General features: G+C 41.9%; 1 protein-coding gene across 1 annotated transcript; it reads left to right on the forward strand.

Moving 5' to 3' along the window:
- The first annotated feature begins 298 nt into the window (after window positions 1-298).
- VEGFD (vascular endothelial growth factor D) lies at window positions 299-17,125 on the forward strand. Its single transcript, XM_060002670.1, has 6 exons — window positions 299-617; window positions 4,984-5,174; window positions 8,559-8,707; window positions 9,864-9,964; window positions 15,743-15,938; window positions 16,519-17,125. The coding sequence occupies exons 1-6, from the start codon at window positions 422-424 to the stop codon at window positions 16,643-16,645; spliced, it is 960 nt and encodes a 319-aa protein (XP_059858653.1). The 5' UTR covers window positions 299-421; the 3' UTR covers window positions 16,646-17,125.
- The last annotated feature ends 4,668 nt before the right edge of the window (window positions 17,126-21,793 follow it).

Here is a 21,793-nt window from a genome sequence, read left to right on the forward strand (position 1 = left end):
AAGGTCCACCCAGATAATCCAGGATGACCTCATCTCAGGATCCTTTTAACTTCATTACATCTACAAAGATCCTTTTCCGAAAAAAAAGTCATCTTTGCAGGTTCTGGGGGTTAGGACGTGGACATGTCATTTAAATGTCCACCATTCAACCCACTACGATACTGTCTTTAAGTGTTCTGAGAACGCAGGGGGAATAAGTCATTCCATCAATCATAAATGAACAGAATGTGAATCAAAACTACTAGATGTCATTTTTCCTAGGTACTGGTGTCCATTTGAATAATCTAGTTTCTTCTTAGCTCTACTTACATTTGTAAGTGTTAGCAATGAATATTATCAAGACAAACTAGAACTTGAGTAAGTTGCCTGTAAGCCAGTTTTTTTGTTTGTTTTGTTTCGCTTTAAGCGGGCATCCCGGTCAATGTTAGAACGATCTGAGCAGCAGATTAGGGCGGCTTCGGGTTTGGAGGAACTACTGCAGATCACCCACTTCGAGGACTGGAAGCTGTGGAGATGCCGACTGAAGCTCAAAAGTCTCACCAGCGCGGACTCTCGCTCAGCATCCCATCGGTCCACCAGGTTTGCGGCCACTTTCTATGACATTGAGACGCTAAAAGGTAGGTGTGTGCGTGCGGAGGCCAATTCTTCCTCTTTATCAGATAGTAACAAATGCGCCAACTTCTTGTAAAAGTTTGAGTAGGGCGGGCACATGTCTGGGAGAAAAAAACAAGGGGATCTTTGGTTTCATAGCTTCAGTGTTAGCGGAGAGTCCTGGTTTCCTGGGTTTACTCCACAGAGAAATATACCCAATATGATTTTGAGATCAAAAATTCAGCACCACATAACACTTCCCAATATGGAAATATATTTAACTCAGAGATGTGAGGGCAAAAGGAACCCAGAAAGCCTGTTCTTAATAGAAAAAAAAATAATTGAGTTTACTTAAAAAATAAAACAACCTGGGTATTCATTAATAAGGAGCATTCTACGGCCGTACATACATGGATAAAAACCAATAGATTAGGTATAGCTTTTTTATGGCTTCAAAATTCTGTGATTTTTTTTAAAGTAAAAATGAAAAGTAGAATTTAAAAGCTGAGTTGGAATAATGCATATTGGTATTACTAGGAGAATAACGGAGGGGGAAATTCTCTAGACAAAAGAATCCAGACGCTGGAGTAGAAAATAACATGATTTGAAATAAAGAGAATGACTCTTCCGTAGTAAGGTTTGGAGGATGTTTACAAGCAAACTATTGTCTGTATGTACTGTCCTATGATGAATGACATGCTTGCCAAATACAGTTGTGCGGCCTCCAATTAGGCATTTAACTTTTTTGATGATGTGTCAAAACAGCACAAGAAACCACCGTGGCATTGATGATTTAGCCTTTTAGATTTGATGAACATATGATTACCTGGTATCGGATTGTAGCTATTGCATAATTTAAATTGACTGCTCAGCCAAAATTATTCTTTTCTTTCTCTGTAGAGTTACCTTTATTTTCTTCCGTTTGTAAAAGGACGATATTGTTGGCTGCGGGGAAGGCTGTGCCTAGGTGGGATCGATACCTTAGCAGCACCAGAGTCCGGGAGTGAAGAGGATGCTTGGTGTGCGTCTGTATGACTGTGTCTAAATGAGTTGAGATGGTTGGAACCATGGCCTAGAACCCAATTTAGCCAGAGGTCTGAAGCTCTAGTTGTTTCTGTGTGGTGAATGAGCAAGGACTTCATGAAAGTAAAGGGATCAGACCTCATCTGGACATTCAGGGCCTTAACCAGATTACGTGTTTGAAGGCCTGAGGCAAGCCTGGAGATGCTCTGTGAAGAAGGAGATAGAGAAGCATTACCATAAAACCAAGAGGAGGTGATTTTAAAAAGTCATTCATGTCGAAATTGACATTTTCTAAGAAGGAAACCATAAAAAGTTTTTAAAAATATTTTTAAAAAACATAAATAATATGGAATTTGCCAACTCTGAAATGTCTCTTGTTACGTGGGGGGGGGGGGGCGGAATCATCTAAAGTTACTTAGTAAGTTAGAAGCAGCAAATAATTAAATCGGTGTGGTATCCCAATTATAATTTGCTCTAACTCTCCCTCATGGATTTCAGGGTAATTCCCTGAGGAAGAACAGTCCTGCTGGGCAGTAGTAATGACAGTAGAGATACGAAGCCTTTGCTCGGTGTCATTGGTCATAGTTCCACACAATGTTCTGACTTTGAAAACTTAGTTTTATAAAAAAGAAAATAGAAAGCAACATTTAAATAGCATTTTAAGCAAGGAATGTTTTTATAACTTGAGTACTTGTTTTTTCAAGGATTTATGATTAATAATAGTGAATTAAATAGTACCTAACTGGGTAATTTATCTCCCATGTTTACAACCTTCAGACTCTGTATATAAATATTCATAATCAGGCATTTTAAGCGGTTTCTTGGACTAGTAGATTTTATGATGAAAAAACAGAGTTTAGGTAAATTGTATAGTATATGCAGTGCTTTTCAGCCAGCCAAACATATTTTGTGTTTTCAGTGATTGAAGAAAGCATCATATGAGGAAATCTGAGATTAATGGGCGGAAAAGGAAGAAGGCTGTGGAAAAGATGTTTTAAGAGAATAATTTAGAGACTAGCGTCAGATCTGCAACAATAATGTTTTATCTGTATCCTCCAGATAGAAGTTCTCTCTATCCCTTCTGGTAGAAACACGTTCACATATATGGGAATTCAGAATCTGGGCAGAGACCATTTACAAATTTTTGAAGATGGGGTAAAAATGGAGAAGAGTTTATCTATCACTGTGTAACACATTACCCCAAAACTTAGCTGCTTCAGACAACATTTTTTATCGCACAGTTTCGGTGGGTCAGAATTGCAGACATAGCCTCAATTGGTATCTCTCCTTCAGGGTCTCTCCGGAGGCTGCAGTCAAGGTGTCATCTTGGGTCACGGGCAGCATCCCAAGGTTCAGTTGGGGCCGAATGTGCCTCCAAGTTCACTCAGAGGTTGTTGGCAAGATTCAGTTCCAGACAGGCTGTTGGACTGAGGGTCCCAGCTTCACACTGGCGGTTAGGTAGAGGCCACCCTCAGTTCCCTGCCATGTGGGCCTTTCCAACATGATGGCTTGCTTCATCCAAGCCTGCAAGCTGAGAAGGCAAAAGAGTGCCAGCGAGAGTTGGTGATTGCCAGCAAGATGGAAATCAGTCTTTGTTAACCTAATCGTGGCAGTGCCACCCCATCGCTCTTGCTGTGTTCTCTTCATAACATTCGGGTCACTAGGTCCAGCCCACAAGCAGAGGAGGGGACTATACAGGGTGTGAACACCAGGAGGTGGGCGTGATGGAGGGTCAGATGAGAAGCTGCCAACCACTAAGGGTTTTCACCACTCCCCTCCACCCCAGTGTATAATCAACTCTACAATTCCATGACAAACTAAAAGAAAGTCTTTAAATATTGTCTTTATCATAATATTGAATCATTTCCCAAAAACGTCCATAGAAAGGCTATGCAGCATTAAGTATCATAGCATCAAAATCTAATTTAAAAAAATAACCTTTGAGAGAAAGGCGAGTATGTTTTACAAGAATGTATGTAATCTTTTTTGATTCCCCGAGGATTGTTTCTTTTTCCTGTTTCCCACAAATTAGCTAGAATGGCCAGAATATTGCTCCTTTCATCAAAATGAAGCAGCTTGGGCTTCCCTGGTGGCGCAGTGGTTAGGAGTCCACCTGCCAATGCAGGGGACATGGGTTTGAGCCCTGGTCCGGGAGGATCCCACGTGCCGCGGAGCAGCTAAGCCTGTGCGCCACAACTACTGAGCCTGCGCTCTAGAGCCCGTGAGCCACAACTACTGAGCCCGCGTGCCACAACTACTGAAGCCCGTGTGCCTAGAGCCCGAGCTCCGCAACAAGAGAGGCCAACATGGTGAGAGGCCCACGCACTGCAACTAAGAGCAGTCCCCGCTCAACGCAACTAGAGAAAGCCCGCACGCAGCAATGAAGACCCAACGCAGCCAGAAATAAATAAATTTATTTTTAAAAAAATGAACCAGCTTATTTCATCATTTGATAGAAACATCAGTATCAGGCATTTGCAAGTAAGAACACTCTGACTTGAGGAAAGATTAGCTCCACTTAAGTTTTTTTTTTTTTTTTTGCAGTACACGGGCATCTCACTGTTGTGGCCTCTCCCGTTGCAGAGCAAGGCTCCGGATGTGCAGGCTCGGCGGCCGTGGCTCACGGGCCCAGCCGCTCTGTGGCATGTGGGATCTTCCCGGACCGGGGCACGAACCCGTGTCCCCTGCATCGGCAGGCGGACTCATCACTGTGCCACCAGGGAAGCCCCCACTTAACTTTTCATTCATGTGTTTGCCGTATATAGTTAGTTAAGCAACCAATAGAAAGGTATTTCTTTTTTTTTAATTTTATTTTTTATTTTTTTGGCTGCACTGCACGGCTTGTGGGATCTTAAGTTCCCCGACCAGGGATTGAACCCGCACCCTCGGCAGTGAAAGCATGGAGCCCTAACCACTGGACCGCCAGGGAATTCCCGAAACGTATTTCTTAATGGTGCAAAAACCTGCCCACACCTGGCTTCAAGGAGCAGAAATGCCATCCAGCTGTGTCCTGTAAATTGCTTAATAAATAATGCTTACATGTCATTGCTTTATGTGCCTCTATTTACTTCCTTATTAGCAGGCTTCTCCAGATGTACCCAGTGTAGTCATATCCAGAACATGGTGTTCATCACCAACGGAAGGTAGAATTAGAGTCTACGAAGGGATCGTATAAATGGGAAGGAACGCAGATTTTGGTTGTAAATTTTCTGCAGACAATCCTTGGTTAAAGGACTGACCCCAAATACCCGTCTGGTGAAATCACCAAGCGCTGCACATGTGAGAATGACGGTGTTGAGTGTAACCCTGGCACACGTGGGCATGTCAGGGCCCTTTGTTCCACTGGCCCAACGAGCTGCCTCTCCGCAGTTATAGATGAGGAATGGCAAAGGACGCAGTGCAGCCCTCGAGAGACGTGCGTGGAAGTGGCCGGCGAGCTGGGGAGAAGCACTGACACGTTCTTCAAGCCCCCCTGCGTGAACGTGTTCCGGTGTGGCGGCTGCTGCAATGAAGAGAGCCTCGTCTGTGTCAACAGCAGCACCTCGTACGTTTCCAAACAGGTATGAGGACATCAGCCCTCCCCGGAGCCCTGACGCTGATCGTGTCGACAGCTACAGCTCAGCTGATTGCCAAGCGCTGTCTCAATGCTTTATGTGTGTCATCTCATTGAACCCTGAGATAAGCTAAATGGGTAGCTTATCATCTTCCTTTATAGATGAGGAAATGGAGGCTCAAAGAGATAGCTTGTGGCAGAGCTGGGATTCAAATCCAGGTGACTCCAAAGCCTGGACCCTTGTCAGTTGCTGTCTCTCTGATGCTATAATGTCAAGGATCAGAAAATCATATAGAAGTTACTAGAACAGACGTTTAAAGGAACGAAGATAGCCACACTGACTTGTGTATTCATTAGGTTCCGTGTTGTTCAAATGGAGTGATTGAGAAGAGTTCAGTGAAGGGTGGGGGAAGGAGAAAGGGCTGGTGAAGTACCCAGAGCTGGCAGAAAGGGAGAGCTGTTCCCACCCTTAGACTGAAGAGGCAAGAGGATGGAGCGGTTATGGGAACCGAGAGAGGAAATGGAGAAGCGGGCTGCAGGACTGGCTGGAGGAGGGGCAGCCCCTGCCAGCCCTTAGCCCGGCAAGCGGGTGGGGGGCAAGAGGGCCTATGGATGCATTCCATGGAGGTCAGCATCCTGGGATACAGCCCAGTGGGGAAGGAAGGAAAGAGGATGGCGTCTCCGGAGGCGCAAATGGAAAATACCTAGCACAAAAGACCTTTGAAAATAATCCTCCAGTTCCCATGAAAGAAATAATTCTTCCCTCTCCATCTTATAAAATTCCTTTTGCTCAGTAGATAAGTTTTTGATTCTGTCGCTACCATATTGTTGGGAAATGTAATAAACGTGGCATAGAAGAGCAGTAATAACAAACTTAGCAAAACATTAAAAAGCTGTAAGTCAAACTACATTCCTTTTGGTTCTGTGTCGCAAATTCCTCACGCATATCGGTATATTCATTTAATTGTCACATTTGCCTCTACAATCTAGCCTCATGATCGTGAAAAGAGGTAGCACAATAAAATTAGCCATGCACCGAATATACCCATGTTAGGTAATTATCTTAACTGGATGGAAAGAATGGAATCCTGATTTGTTTGATACTAGGTTAACTTATCCTTAATTTTCCCCCCTACTTAAAATATCCCTTAAACTGAAGAGTTTCTTTTTCTAAATTCTTTTAGAGAATCTTGGAACTTGTAAAAATTCTGACCTCTGCTGTTTGACAGTCAGGGGAAAAAATGACATAAGTATGGCTAAGCATCAACTGTGAGTGGAAACAAAGCTTGCATAACGTTAACGTAAGAGACTTTAGTTCATGACCGTGTTATACCCTAGAGTATAGCTGAAAAATTTCGCAAGAAGATGAAGTTCATGCAAAATAAACACTCCTAAAAACACCCGCTTACTTAGACTCATGGACGTGCCATTACATATAAAAAGGTCAGGCTAAACACAACTTTAATGGATTGCTTCCACTTAACAATGGATAATTGAGTATTTTGACTGCTGTCCTCGACAAATGAGTAGTTTTAAAGAATGTGCTTAAGTGTAAATGTACAGCAGTTTTTCTTTCCAAATATGCATATTTGAACATTGTAATAGTGGTTTTTCTTTTAAAGAAAAACTACCTCTCATCCCAAAGTTATGGACTGTTCAGTGAAATACATCTTAGAAACTAAGTGAATAAAATGAAGACTCTATGTAGTAAGGACTACATGGAATGCTGATTGAATGGACAGAGCATTCAAATCAAGTTGAAATGCATCCATACATCAGAGAGCCTCTCTAGAAACAAAGTAACTGATATTCTCAGCAAGTAAATTTTACTTATGGAGATCCCATCTTGCTTCCTCTGGTCACAGCAATTTCACTGCAAAAAGTAATAAGGCATATTCTTAAGAATATCCCCTCTAGCTCTAGAGTAGACTGCCTGGGTTCAAATCCCCACTCTTCCGGTCAATAGTTATATGGCCTTAGGCAAGTTATATAACCTCTCTGTACATCTGTTTCTTCCCCTGTAGAGTTGGAGGGGGGTAATTTAAAAAACCCTCCCTATTATGTTGTTACAAAGGTAAATGAATTAATATAAAAGTGTTTACAACAGGGGCTAGCATATAGAAACATGGAATGATATTCATGTTACCTCTCATTGTTTGGGCATGATGGTCTTGTATCAGTCAGTTATTACTATATAATGCTGCATAATAAACACCCTAAAACTTAGTGGCTTCAAACAACGATGGCTTTTTCTCATTCGTATATCTGAGATTCCTTTAGTTTAGAGTGGGCTCAGTTGGGCTTGGTGGCAAGCTGCAGGTTGAGTCCCGGTCTGGTCCCTGTGTCTCGTATCCCTTAGACCAGCAAGCCTGCCAGCTCATGCTCTTCACATGGCTAGAGCAAATGCATGCACGCACAGTTCAAGTCTGTGCTTGTGTCATGTCTGCTAATGTCCTGTCAACCAAAGCAAGTCACATGGCCAAGTCCAAAGTCAAGGAACAGAAAACTGTATTCCTCCAATGGAGATGGCATGGGAAGAGATAAGTAAATAGTTTTGAACAGTAATCTGTTCACCATGGTTGCAAAGAAACTTCATAGCTATAATTTCATTTAATCCTTACAATTCACACTCAGACTTAAAGCAGGAGCAGGGAACATTTTACAAGGTTACCATTTTACAAGCGTTCTAGGGACACCAAAAATTTAAGAGATTTGACAGAACTTAAATACTTGATAAAGTTGGTTAAGGCCCTGGTCTTCTGACACCCAGCCCAGAATTCTTTCCTTCATGCCAGCCCTTAGCCTTATTAGTTCTGTTTTTTTTTTTAATTTTATTGAAGTATAGCTGATTTACAATGTTGTGTTAATTTCGGTTGTACAGCAAAGCGACTCAGTTATACACATATATATTCTTCTTCATATTCTTTCCCATTATGGTTTATTACAGGTCATTGAATATAGTTCCCTGTGCTCTACAGTAAGACCTTGTTGTTTATCCATCCTATATATAATAGTTTGCATATTAGCTCTATTCTTTTTTTTTAACATCTTTGTTGGAGTATAATTGCTTTACAGTGCTGTGTTAGTTTCTGCTTTATAACAAAGTGAATCAGTTATACATATACATATGTTCCCATATCTCTTCCCTCTGGCGTCTCCCTCCCTCCTACCCTCCCTATCCCACCCCTCTAGGTGGTCACAAAGCACCGAGCTGATCTCCCTGTGCTATGCGGCTGCTTCCCACTAGCTATCTGTTTTACGTTTGGTAGTGTATTCTTAATGGACGACTTTGCTAATGTCATTACCGTACAGGACAAAGGCAAAAATGCAGACTGTAGAAATTATTCTTATTTTTTTAAATATGTATTATAGTTCTCTTTCTCTGCTCTAGCTCTTTGAGATATCAGTACCTTTGACATCAGTACCTGAATTAGTGCCTGTTAAAGTTGCCAACCATACAGGTTGTAAGTGCTTGCCAACAGCTCCCCGCCATCCGTACTCGATTATTAGAAGATCCGTCCAGATCCCCGAAGAAGATCGGTAAGCATTTCTTACACTTCTTTATGCTTGTTCTTGCCTTGGCTAAAGCTGTGTGTGGAGCATAGTTCATTAATTACAGAGTCATCGCTCTCTCTTCAAGCTTGTCTTTTAGGTTCTAACCCAGATCTACGGGTAATAACTGTTTGGCAAGTATATTTTTTATGAGGTGTTACATGTATATTGCAGTAGGATCAGAAAGTTCAGTGGTTTTGAACTCAGCATGTCAAGCTGTGGGCACGTTTGTTCTTAATATGCCTAGTTTGATGCAGCTGTAAAACTCTACTCCAGACTCAGATTTGGCATCTGTTCCCTCATTCCAGAACAAGCATTAGATAAAACCCATTTCAGGCTGTTTACATCTTTAAGTCCCGAAGTTAGGAGGGGGAAAGTAGGCTCCTGGAGTCACTGGGGAGCGGCACAACGGTGTGCATCTGATTCTGGTAGTTTTTTAAGCCTTCCTCTTAAGTTGACCAAATGGGAAATATTATTTTAAATGAAAAATGACTTAAATTTAATTTGACTAGACATTTTGTGAGTATTTTGTGATTCTTTATGAGACAAATTATGACACCCTCAAGTGTTCTGAAATCAAAGGTAAGAATCATTGATTTGGGGGAAAAGAATTTACTACAGAGAAACAAAGGGCAAATCACAACTCTTGAATAAAAATACAGAGTAATTGAGTTGGATACTTAGATCTTGCACAAGTAAAGGAGTAAACGCACTGTGTGAGTGCCAAGTAGAAAAGAAAGCTCGTAATAAAGGAACATTTATCCTCAAGATTTTCCTGCTGTCCTGGCCAATGTTCTTATCTCCGTGTTACAGACATACTGCTCAGGAGCTATGTTAGAACACTATTCACTTGGGGTAAATAAGCTCTGTTGACAGCTAATTTACATAGTTTTTAACACCAATCCTCTTAAAAAGATTATACCTTTCCAAAATTACAGTTTGGTTTCCAAACGTTTCCACAGAGAATATTTGTAATTACAGAATTACTATCTAATAACATGCTGTTCATCAATATGAATTAAGCTCCTTAAAAATCTTCACTGTTCTCCACTCAGAAATGTATTCAACGTTTCTTAGAAACTGTTCCAAAGGTATGACTGCTCTCGAAAGCTTTAAAATCTGATTTATTGTTTTCTCCTCCTAGCTGTTCCCATTCCAAGAAACTCTGTCCTGTTGACATGCTCTGGGACAGCAACAAGTGTAAATGTGTTTTACAGGAGGAGAATCCACTCGCCGGCATGGAAGGTAATCATAGCAGTGGTGAAATGATAATAGTAATAATGATAATAACAACAATAGCAGCTAGTATTTACTGACCAAGCGATCTTGTAAGCCTTTTATATGTATCAACTCATTTAATCCTCCCAATAATCCTAATGTATGATTAGTATCCCTTTTTTTTTTTACAATTACAAAATGGACACACCAAAATGTCTAGTAACTTTCTAGACACACGGCTAAGAGTGATAGAAGCAGTGAGATTCCAGAGACCTCTGTGCTATAATTATATAGTAAGTCTACCAATGCATCATTCTGCTTTTTAATCTTAAAGACCCAAATGATTAGAGCATCCCAAAACATTGAATTTGAAAGGGGATGATAAACTTTAATGAAAGCCACTTCAGAATTAAACACGAGTCAACCACGTTTTACTAAGTTATTTATATAAAAAGTCCTACAGGAATGTAAGGTCATTTTGGACGTGTTGGTTTCTTTCAACTGTGTCATGGGAAAACATGCCAATAATTTGAAAAAAATGGGGAATAAGAGAAGAATTCTTCTGAAACGAGGGCAAAGTAAAGCAAAACACAGCTGTTGGGCTCAGGGGAGTTGGGAACCAGATGAGCTAGGCTCTCGTCACTGCACATAACTCACAATGCTCTGATTTTTGATTACGAACATCTGGCTGAAAGTGAATCCACTTTTTATTGACTTCTGAGAGAACTTGACGTGATTCCACTGTAAAGATAGTAAGGAATCATGCAATTTGAACCTTGCTTGTTTCCAACTATGATCTACAAGCAAGATTAGTAAGGATTAAGCTCTAAGGAATCTGTCCTAGAAACTGTAAATAACAAGCTACTCCCTGTGCTTCAGTCTCTCAGCTTCCAAGTGTTTTCATGAAAGCTCAGCCCAGGGTTTGAGGGAATCTTAAAGTTCATGTAGCTTAAATGCCCATGCAGATCTTTTTTAAAAATCGAAGTATAGTTGACTTACAATGTTTCAGGTATAGAGCAAAGTGGTTCAGTTTTATATATATATTCTTTTTCAGATTATTTTCCATTATAAGTTATTGAATATAGTTCCCTGTGCTATACAGTAAGTCCTTGTTGTTTATCTATTTTATATATAGTAGTGTGTTTATGTTAATCCGAAACTCCTAATTTATCCTCTCGCCCCTTTCCTTTTGGTAACCATAAGTTTGTTTTCTATGTCTGTGAGTCTGTTTCTGTTTTGTAAATAAGTTCATTTGTATCATTTTTTTAGATTCCACATATAAGTGATATCATGATATTTGTCTTTCTCTGACTTACTTCACTGAGTATGATAATCTCTGGGTCCATCCATGTTGCTGCAAATGGCATTCTTTCATTCTCTTTTATGACTGAGTAGTATTCCATTGTATACATGTGCCACATCTTCTTTATCCATTCCTCTGTTGATGGACATTTAGGTTGCTTCCATGTCTTGGCTATTGTAAGCAGTGCTAACATCGGGGTGCATGTACCTTTGCAAATTAGAGTTTTTGTCTTTTCTGGATATATGCCCAGGAGTGGGATTGCTGGGTCATACAGTAACTCTGTAAATGCCCATGCCAATCTTGAATGCCATGTACATCCTTCCCACCAAGTCTTCAGCCATCCCCTGCTAGAAGATGCATCAGTCATGGGGAAACTTGACAAACCCACTGAGGCAGCTCAGTTACGCTGGGCACACTCTTGTTGCTAATAAACTATATTGAACCTGAATCTGTCTCTCTCTCTGTCTAGAAGAGTGCTGTCCAGTGGAATTACAGTGAGAGTCACATATGCAACTTACATTTTATAGTACTCACATTAAAAAGGTTAAAAGAAACAGATGAAATTAATGTTAATGTTTTACTTAATCTAATATATAAAAAATACTCTCATTTCAACATGCAGGCAATATAAAATTTATCAAGGATATACCCTTCATTCTTTGTGCTGAGTCTTTGAAATCCAGTGTGTGTTTTACACTTAGAGCACGTCTCAATTCACACTTGCCATTTCATGCTCATTCGGGCCCGTAGCCAGCATGTTGGACAGCCCAGCTCTAGAGCATCAACTTGTTAGTTCAGCTTTACCCTATAGAACCATGTAAAACCAGTCTGATTCTTTCTCCATGTGACCCATTTTTAAATGTGTTAGACAGTTATTGTGTGGAATCCAAAAAACGGCACAAATGAACTTATTTACAAAACAGAAATAGAGTCACAGATGTAGAAAACGAACTTACGGTTACCAAGGGGGAAGGGGGGGGAGGGATAAATTGGGAGATTGGGATTGGCATATACACAGTATTATACATAAAATAGATAACTGATAAGGACCTACTGTACAGCACAGGGAACTCTACTCAATACTCTGTAATGACCTATATGGAAAAAGAATCTAAAAAAGAGTAGATATAGGTATATGTATAACTGATTCACTTTGCTGTACACCTGAAACTAACACAACATTGTAAATCAACTATTCTCCAATAAAAATTTTTTTAAAAAGGAAGTTATCGTGGAAAGCTGTATACATAGAGCTTAAAGGCTGTTCTAATCAAGCTTTTCCTGGTACACAGCTCCTGGGAGAGAGATTTGTACTTTGGAGGTTTACATGCAGGACTGCTTTCAAAGGTGAAGGGTCGGGGGCAGGACTGGGCAGAGGGAGAAGGTGAACCGTGTTGCAGTTGCTGAGAGGCATTAGCCAAGCCTGTGGGGAGCTGAAACTGGGACAGCCCGTGGGGGGACGCCTCAAATTGAGGCAAAGGGGCTGGGTCCTATGGACTCGTCACTGGATGTGGGCTGCCTCAGAGAGGAGATATAACCTTGGGTGAGGCAGCTTCTTTCTGCTGAAGGTAATTCCTGGGGAGGGACTTAGCCGGCGCCCATGTGTGTTGAGGGCGGGAAGAGTAGTGGAGAAAGAGAGGAGTGCTCTGAGCCAGGGAAAAATGAGCGCTCAGAGCTGGAAGTGAAAGACCGCAGCGCGTCAGGCTGCTGGAAGACGGTCAGCATGGTGGGGACGTTACGGGAGGGGGCTGGGTAGATGTGAGAGAGGAAGCTGGGGAGGTTCACAGGGGACCCTTGTAAAGCGTGTCCCAGAGCTTGGACGTGATGCTAAACGCAAAAGGAAACCACTCAACTGGTTTAAGCGGACAGTGACAGCACCAGTTAGAATTTTAACAAAATCAACCGAGTGACAGTGTACAAGAGGATGGGTTGGCTTGGGGCAGGCAAGGAGGAAGGGGACCTTTTAGGAAGTTGTGGCAATGATGGAAGTGAGAGGCATGGGGTAGCCTGGATCACTTCTGATCACTTCTCATTTTCATCTCTTGCAACTCAGTTAATATGGGCCAAGTTCATGGTCACTTCTCCAGTGGCTTCATCAAACTGATGACATATATTGAGCTTACTGTTCACTAAATACTTTTTCTTCCCACACACGTGGCTATTAAGCCAGCTGCCTTTTCTATAATAACTTCTCTTCCCTGGATGAGCATATGTGAGTTAGTGAATCCAAGTCCAATTTAACTTCATCTTGTTAGATTCAGGCCATTGCTCTAAACTGTTTTAAAAAACAAACAAGAAAAGTAACAATACCAAAAAAAGAAAAAAAATTAGGGAGTCCTGATTCTGGATTTTAAATTCTTCAAGATACCCACAAATTCAAGAATTTACTTGGAAAAATTCCATCAGTTTATTGATTTAAAATGATAAATGGAACAAGGCTGAGGACCTAACACGTCGGTACCCCATCATCAACTTCCCTAGGATTGAAATTGATACACAATACATGGGGTATCACCCTTAGCTAGTTACCGCTTCACTCAGCTCTCCTACGTCCATTCTCTGTCACTTTCAACTTATCTATAAGGATCGAGGTCAGCCACTGCCAGCTACCTTGCTGAAGTTCAGCAAATACCCGGTAGACTGTGTTTCCCTAAACCACGGCTCTAAGAATGGAGTTGGGACAGCCTGAAGTGTTCTAAGTGAATCTCTACTGCCACCTAGTGATCCATGCAAATCTTTTAGGCGCTTCTGTCTAGTCTCGTCTTGCCCCAAAGTGACATCTGGCATCTGCATATGGCTTACAAAGCTTACCCTCTTCCTCTTCACACAATTCAGAATGGAGGATCCTCAGATCTAGCCTTTCAATACGCATTCCACAGGAGCCCTCAAAGATCATCAGTCACAGAGCAGTTAAGACTGTGAGATTGGATGACATGAGACTGCCATTTTGATATATCATTAAGGGCCAGATATTGGCAAGACCATATGCCTTAACCCAATGTCTTGGAATGCTAGATGGGATTCTTCAGAATCTCCATATATCGGCCTGCTTCAGGACCCTTTTATTACAACAGATAAACTCAGCAAATGTTTTTCAAGTGCCTATTTTATGCCAGAACGATGAGACCTGATCCCTATAACCTTTAGGAGTTTTTCATTAATAGAGGAAACAGAGAAATAAACAGACAAATGTAAGCAGTACCAGAAAGGACAGAATGGAAATATGCACAGGGTAGGGCACTTAACTAAATTTGAAGTTGGGAAAGGTATCGGGGGAAAGGATGACTAGCAAAGGGAACGACAAGGCGAAAAGCATGGGGTTGAGAGACCCTGACATATCACGAGAACTGAAAGTACTATAATTTGGTATAGAGGAACATAGGATACGTGAGAGAGAGACAGAAGATGAGTCTGGGAGGTTAATAGGGTCCAGCTCATGGAGGGTCTCTTATGTCTTGGTGGGGAAATTGACTCTTATTGGGGAAGAGAGAACCTTTTAAGGTAGTTAAAGCAGTAGAGCAGGGACTTCCCTGGTGGCGCAGTGCTTGAGAATCCGCCTGCCAATGCAGGGGACACGGGTGTGATTCCTGGTCCGGGAAGATCCTACATGACGCGGAGCAACTAAGCCCGTGCGCCACAACTACTGAGCCTGCGCTTTAGAGCCCACGAGCCACAACTACTGAGCCCTCATGCCTAGAGCCCGTGCTCCGCAGCAAGAGAAGCCACCACAATGAGAAGCCCGCCCACCACAACGAAGAGTAGCCCCCGCTCACAGCAACTAGAGAAAGCCCGCGTGCAGCAACGAAAGACCCAACACAGCCAAAAATAAATAAATTAAAAAAAATAAAGCAGTAGAGTGACATGATTAGATTTGCATTTGATATTGTGGAGAATGGATTGAAAGGATAAAACTTGTGTTGAAGTGAATGAGTGCCATCTGCACAAAAAGTACAAGGTACTGACTGAATTGAGGCAGTGGCAGTGATGATACAAAAGAATAAATTCAGGGAGGCAGAACTGGGTGGACATGGTAATTAGATTCAACATGGCGGGTGAGTCAAGAGTGATGGTACCATTCACTAAGTGAGGCACACTGGGAGAGAAGCAGGTTTGGGGAAGAAACTCAACACTTAACTTTCCTCCGAGCCTTTCAAGAATGCTAAGGTGACATTGTCAAGTTCTTCCAAAGTTTCTGTCTCCTCTGTTTTTTGCAATGAATTTCAACTCGATGATCAGAATTGGACATGGGGTAGTAGTTATCCAGTTGTTTTGTATATTTTCTAGAAGAAATATCGGTCAGCTAAGTGTGTCAAAGACCTCTCAGACCCTCCTCTCTCAGCTGATCACGTTTTCCGACAGATGTCTGTGGAATCAAAGTTCATTGTCACTGCTGTATCCTTTATATTAGTATTATGATCTGCCGTGGGGAAATACATCACTGTTTCTACCCATAGCCTGGAAGGTGTGAGGTGTGTTTTTTGACCAACACTTTTTCCGTTTAGATCACGCTCATCTCCAGGAGCTGGCTCTCTGCGGTCCACACATGAAGTTTGATGAAGATCGTTGTGAGTGTGTCTGTAAAACGCCATGTCCCAGAGATCTCATCCAGCACCCAGAAAACTGCAGTTGCATTGAGTGCAGAGAAACTCTGGAGAGCTGCTGCCAGAAGCACAAGATATTTCACCCAGACACCTGCAGGTGAATGACTTTTGCACTTTTGCCTAAATTTGGCCCATTGACATTTAATGTAAATACCATTTAGATTTGGTGGGATTCCTTATTAAGCCAATTTTACTGTTCAGTGCCAAGCCCCCTTTTTGATAGTAAAACAGAGGTTTGGCAACTACGGAATAAGTATATAGAGTGATGATTGACTGTAAAATCCAGAAAATCCTGCCTACTGTTGTTGGCTTATGGATCTTAAGCAAAAACTAAAGTTGATGAAATTTCAACAATTATTATTTCAGATCAGCTGACTCTTTAGCTCAATCTCTCTCTCAGTATATATCCACATATGTTTGCTTTTTTTCTTTGAGGAAGGGGATGTCATTGGATTTATATAGCAAGAACTTCACTGATGAATAGACCGCTTAGAAGTTAGCAATTGTGCTTTAATAGATTTTGAAACCATGTGGGGTAACCATCAGGATTTTATATTGACATTGCAAATATGTATCTGGAAAATTTACTTTGAAAACGTAATCAAATCAGATCAGAGTTTTTCGTTGGAATTTAGTCCTTGATTCTGAGTTCTCATGTTTATTTTCTTTTGTAACAGCTGTGAGGACAGATGCCCCTTTCACATGAGAACCTGTGCAAATGGAAAACCAGCATGTCCAAAGCCTTGCCGCTTTCCAAAGGAGAGAAGGGCCGCCCATGGGCTCCACGATCGAGAAAATCCTTGATTCAGCCTTGATCCCCACCCAGTTCCCCATCCCTGTCGTTTTAAACAGCATGCTGCTTTGCCAAGTTGCTGTCACTGTTCCAGGTGTTAGAAAAAAAATCCGCGTTACATAGTACTATGGTGAATCCAGATGGACCTTCCATTAAACACCAGCTGAGGATCCCCTGGCTCTCTGACAGATGTCTTCTAACTGAAGGTGCTCTGCACACCAAGGAATGGAGAGTGAAAAAGGTTTGATCATCGTGGAATGACAGGTACCATGTGATTAATTACTCAGAGCAGATGAGGCAGTTCGCATAGTCTTCGAGTCCTTTGCTAATTGCAACTCTCTTGTGAATTATTCTGATTCTTTCTTATGCCGATTTTGATTTGTATGATCAGCACTGATTATCTGATTACTGTCCAGCTTGTAGTTTTGAGTTTACCAAACTACTGTCTGTTGTTTCATATTTAAGTGTATTTAAAGAAAATAAACACATCATTCAAGCCAGAGAATTTCGTGTGTTATTGACTATGCTACCGCTCTAAATTTTATGCTAAATAAAAAAATATTTTACAGAGAGAAAGGAATTCAGAAGTGCGAGGTGTGGGAGAGACATGAACACAAGAAAACTAGACTCCACTTTTGGGAAACCGAAAGAATAGGTCTCAGAAGGTTTAAGGTTCTAAACGAGGTTAAATAAATGTGACCCCCAAATCAGCTGGACATCAGTCTTTCCTTTGAGATTCAGTTGACCTTGACTTGACCCCCAGTTGAACTTGACTTGATGGAGGAGAGCCCACTGGTGCCCCTGACATCTTTGCGGCTGTATATTTCTTCCGGCCACCTCCAGCTCCACGTTTCTGCGCTTATTCAACTATCAGTCTCATTCACATCTCAGTTCTCAGGGCCTCGTGATTCATCTCTCTTTTCCACAGCTACCCAGGAAGGGAGCACAAGCCTTTTTCCTTTGCTTTTTTGCTCAAATACTCCCACAAATAACTTGTTGATGGTGTAGATTTACTGAAAAGTTTGGTAAAACAGGGAATTTAGCAGCTCTAGCGGAACGAAGTTACTTAGCAAATAACTTAAAAATTGATGCTCTCCCAAGCATCTTGCATAGATAGGTAGGTAGGTAGGTAGGTAGGTAGATAGATGATAGATACACACATAATCTATTACATTTATTGCACACTTTTGTAAATAGTTATGTTCACGTTATCTCCCCACTACTCTGTGACCTCTTTGCGATTGGAACTGTGTCCTGATCAAACTTGTGTAACCCAAGTTTCTCAGGCCAGACCATCTGGAGCAGTACAATAATAAGGAGATAAAGAATGATAAACATAGCAAAAAACTGTATTGTTTCTCCTAGAGCCGAGTGGTAGAATGGTTGGATCCTGTCCCAAATCCCTGCCCTTCCTCTCTCAGGGTTCCTAAGCAGTTCCCAGGTTCTCCCGTCCTTTGCTGAAGTTCTCTCGGAGGCTGTGGCTCTGGGCCCTCTGCTTCCTTCCTTCCTTCCTTGCCTTAGCTCTCAGCCCCTACCCTGGGGACACAGCTGATCTTGACCTTGCCTGGGACCAGTCCCCACAGTGCAGCCATTACCATGGCCTCATCATTTACTGGTGTTGGCCCAGTCACTCCTGTCCTGTCACTGTCCCTTTTGTCCTCACTTTATGACCTTTATGTCAATGGGCCTTCTTTCTTCTAGTTGTACTGTTTGATTCTCAGGCTTCTGAAAGGGCTCACAGGTAACTTAGTTTCTTAAATGTATTAGCATTCAGCTTCTCGCTCTGTCCCTTCATTCAGTTTCTACCACTCTCTCCTCCTCAATAGTATTTGGTTAAATTCCCTTGAGAGCTGGGGCAGCAGACGGTCCAAGGGACACTGCTCAATTAGAGTCACTTTGCTCATCTTGATTGGTTAAAAAGAGAGGTCGAATCCCAGACAAGGAGAAAAGAGTTGAGTTGAAGGACAGGCTCTGCCACTTAATTGCATTATGAGGCCAAGCCACCTCATGGTGCCTTCCCTTCCTCTCCTGCTAAAGGCATGAATGATAATCTCATCTCCCTGTATCTCAGAGTTGTTAATTTCACTCCATAAATGAAAACAATTTGAAAAATACAATGTACTTTACATATTAAAGGGATTATCCGCCAAAAGAGAAGCATGACTGTGAGCAAAATTCTTGGCTTATACTGGATTCCTGGATCTGCCCTAAAACCAACTCAAACCACATTTTGGTTAGTGGCTCTGGCTTCCCAATTGCCATTTAGATGGAGATGTTATAGGGAACTCTGGACAAAACTATACGAGATCCGGCTTTCCACTTCCAAAACCTGGCCCCCTGTTTTCTCCCCAACCATCTCCAAGCACCAGGAGACTTGGACTTGGATTCCCTGAGGCTAGGTCTCGGCTGGGATGGAGCGGGTCCTTAGGGTGGAGGTGGCGGAACTGGCCTATTGCCTTGTTAGAGTTCACTGGTCATCGTACAGGAATATTTGTCATACTAATAGCTTTGGAACGTGAGCTGCAATTTTTCAACCCACAAAATTGTGTTGCAAAATAAAAATATGTGAGAAAGCCCCGAGAGCTTAAAGGAAACACGATAAATGCCAGCGATGCATGATGTCCCTGATTATCTAAGCCACAAGGCCAGAAAATGCATTAATAGGACAGCACAGATCATAAATCTGTGACTACAGCAGCGTGGTGGGAGACCCTTTGGAGGTGGAAACAGATTGGATGGTATAATGGTCAGAGTTGGATGAGATTAAAATACTGCCTGAGATACTTGATAAAGGAGATGACACAAATAATCCATTTTAAGACTTTTAAGGAAAGGAAGAGTTGGGTGAAAATTGTGAGCTTAATGGATTTGGTCATTTGCTCAACAAGAGCTGGACTTCGTCTCATTTACTCATAATCCTCAGAGTGGGAACAATGTCTTGGCATGTAGTGGGTGCCTAATAAATAATTATTTAGTTAATAGTGAAGTATTGATTCTGTGACCAGTGAATGGGAACTCATCTGCCACTGGAATGCCCAAGACGAACTCTTATTCTCCAGGGCTTCTCTCCAGGTGGCTTTTCATCATTCAGTATCTTGCCTGAGTTTCTTCACAGCATAGCCACTGGCTTTCAAGAGGAGAGCTTCCAACAGGACATGCCTCAGTGCATAAGCACATATTAAGCTTCTGCTGTATCTCATTTACTGATGTCCCATTGGCCAAGTGAGTCACGTGGCCAAGCCTAGAGTTGATGTGGGAAGGGATTAGACAACGGTGTGAACATAGGAAAATGGTTCATTGAAGGCCACCATGTAACAGTCTCCCACAGGGTTGGTTCCTGTCTCTAGCCACACATGGAGACCTTTTAGTCTCTATTGTTTTACAAGAGCTGAACCCTCGTCAGTGTCTTCCTGCTTCCACATACAGAGTACAGGACCTGTGTGGCTTGGTTCTGATCACCGTTTTGCACTTTGGTTCTGTTTCTGATACATGGAAATATTTAGGATCTTAATCACAGCTATAACATGAATTTTCTCATTTATGTCTCTTGTTTTTCTTTTTGAAGCACAATGAGAAGAGAGGAATCTCAAAATATTAAATGAAAATGTCATCTTGGCTGGAAGTCTGGCTCAGCATCAAATCCATTTTCCATAGTAAGATCCTCTATCAGTTTTCTCCAACCTTCCCTGGAAATACCGCCCTTCTCCTATCTGAACCCTTCCCCTTCTCTCCCGCTGTGAAATTGCACAACAGCATTCACTGGACAGTCAGCATCTGTCTCTGTACCCCGGTCACGTTGTTCTTGGAATAATCTTGCTCCCAGCAGTTGCATGAGCACTCTTTACTTCCAGGAGCTAAATGCTGGCAGCCAGAAATACTCTTTCCCTCTGAACTCCCAGTATTTTTCTTGTATTTCTTTTGTGACATTTATCGCTTCCTACCTTTTATCATAGATATTTACATATGCCTTAACTTTGCCTTGTTTCCTTGCTGGTAAAGCTCATGCCAGTTTTCCCCTGCCTTGTGCCTTGTATATATATAGATAGTGGGTTCTCCATACAAATTCATTGCCTTCCCACTCCAAAATTATCCAGGAGCTAATTTACGTATGAATTTGCAAAGAGTTGAATTTCAAGGGAAGGTGATATCTAGTTTTATTTTATTTTATTATTATTATTTTTTTGGTGGTACATGGGCCTCTCACTGTTGTGGCCTCTCCCGTTGCGGAGCACGGGCATTAATACAGCTAAAACGTATTCAGTGTCTAGTACCAGGAACAGACCCTGCTTCTGCTTACTCCCTGGTTGGGAAGGCAGACATTTAACAAGCAAATACAAATGCCAATTTTCAGAAAGCAGTCCATGTGAGATCCCAAGAAAACACAAGTCTCCAAGGATCAGGTTGAGGAAGAAGGCGGGGGAGGGGGTGTGAGGGGGAACAGGCAAACAAATTGAATATCACCTGATAAATGCTATACCAGCATATGGCCAAAGTGCTGTCAAAATACAAAAGAGGGAGGATTTAATTCTCTCTGGAAGTTCGGGTAGGGCATCAGAAAGGAGCCGAAATCTTCAGGGATGAACAGGCTTTCTACAAGCTTAAGATGGGTGCTGGCAACGATGGTGGTGATGGCGCTCAGGAAGGCATTTGCTCGGCTGGGGAACCCTGTGTACCCACTGTGAGGGCTGGATGACCATCAGACCACTTCCAGTGATTCATTAGCCTCTTGGCCAAGCACCGCCATAGCCAGCTGAACCAGTTTGAATGGGAGTTGATATTTCAGGTCAGACCTCAGGTTTTTTTCCTCCAGAGTGGAGGGTTGCCAGGTAGAATGAAACGTGCCCAGTTAAATCTGAATTTCAGATAAACAACGAATATTTTTTTAGTAAAGACCCCAATATTTGGGACACACATATTAAAAAATATTTATTTGAAATTCAAATTACTAAAAACTTTGACTTGACTTTTTATTTGTGTATTTTATTTACTACATCAAGCAATCCTACCAGAATGGTAAGAAACTGGCAGGTCTGCTGTGGCACAGATAATAAATAACAAACAAAACCCCACCATGACCCCAGCTTTCTGTGGCCTTCCCAGCCAAAAGTCTCTCCAATTGGAAGCCAGAGAACAAGCTTCCAGAAAAGAGACGCTGTACC

This window comes from Delphinus delphis, chromosome X (genome assembly GCF_949987515.2).
Source record: "Delphinus delphis chromosome X, mDelDel1.2, whole genome shotgun sequence".
Classification (NCBI taxonomy): domain Eukaryota; kingdom Metazoa; phylum Chordata; class Mammalia; order Artiodactyla; family Delphinidae; genus Delphinus; species Delphinus delphis.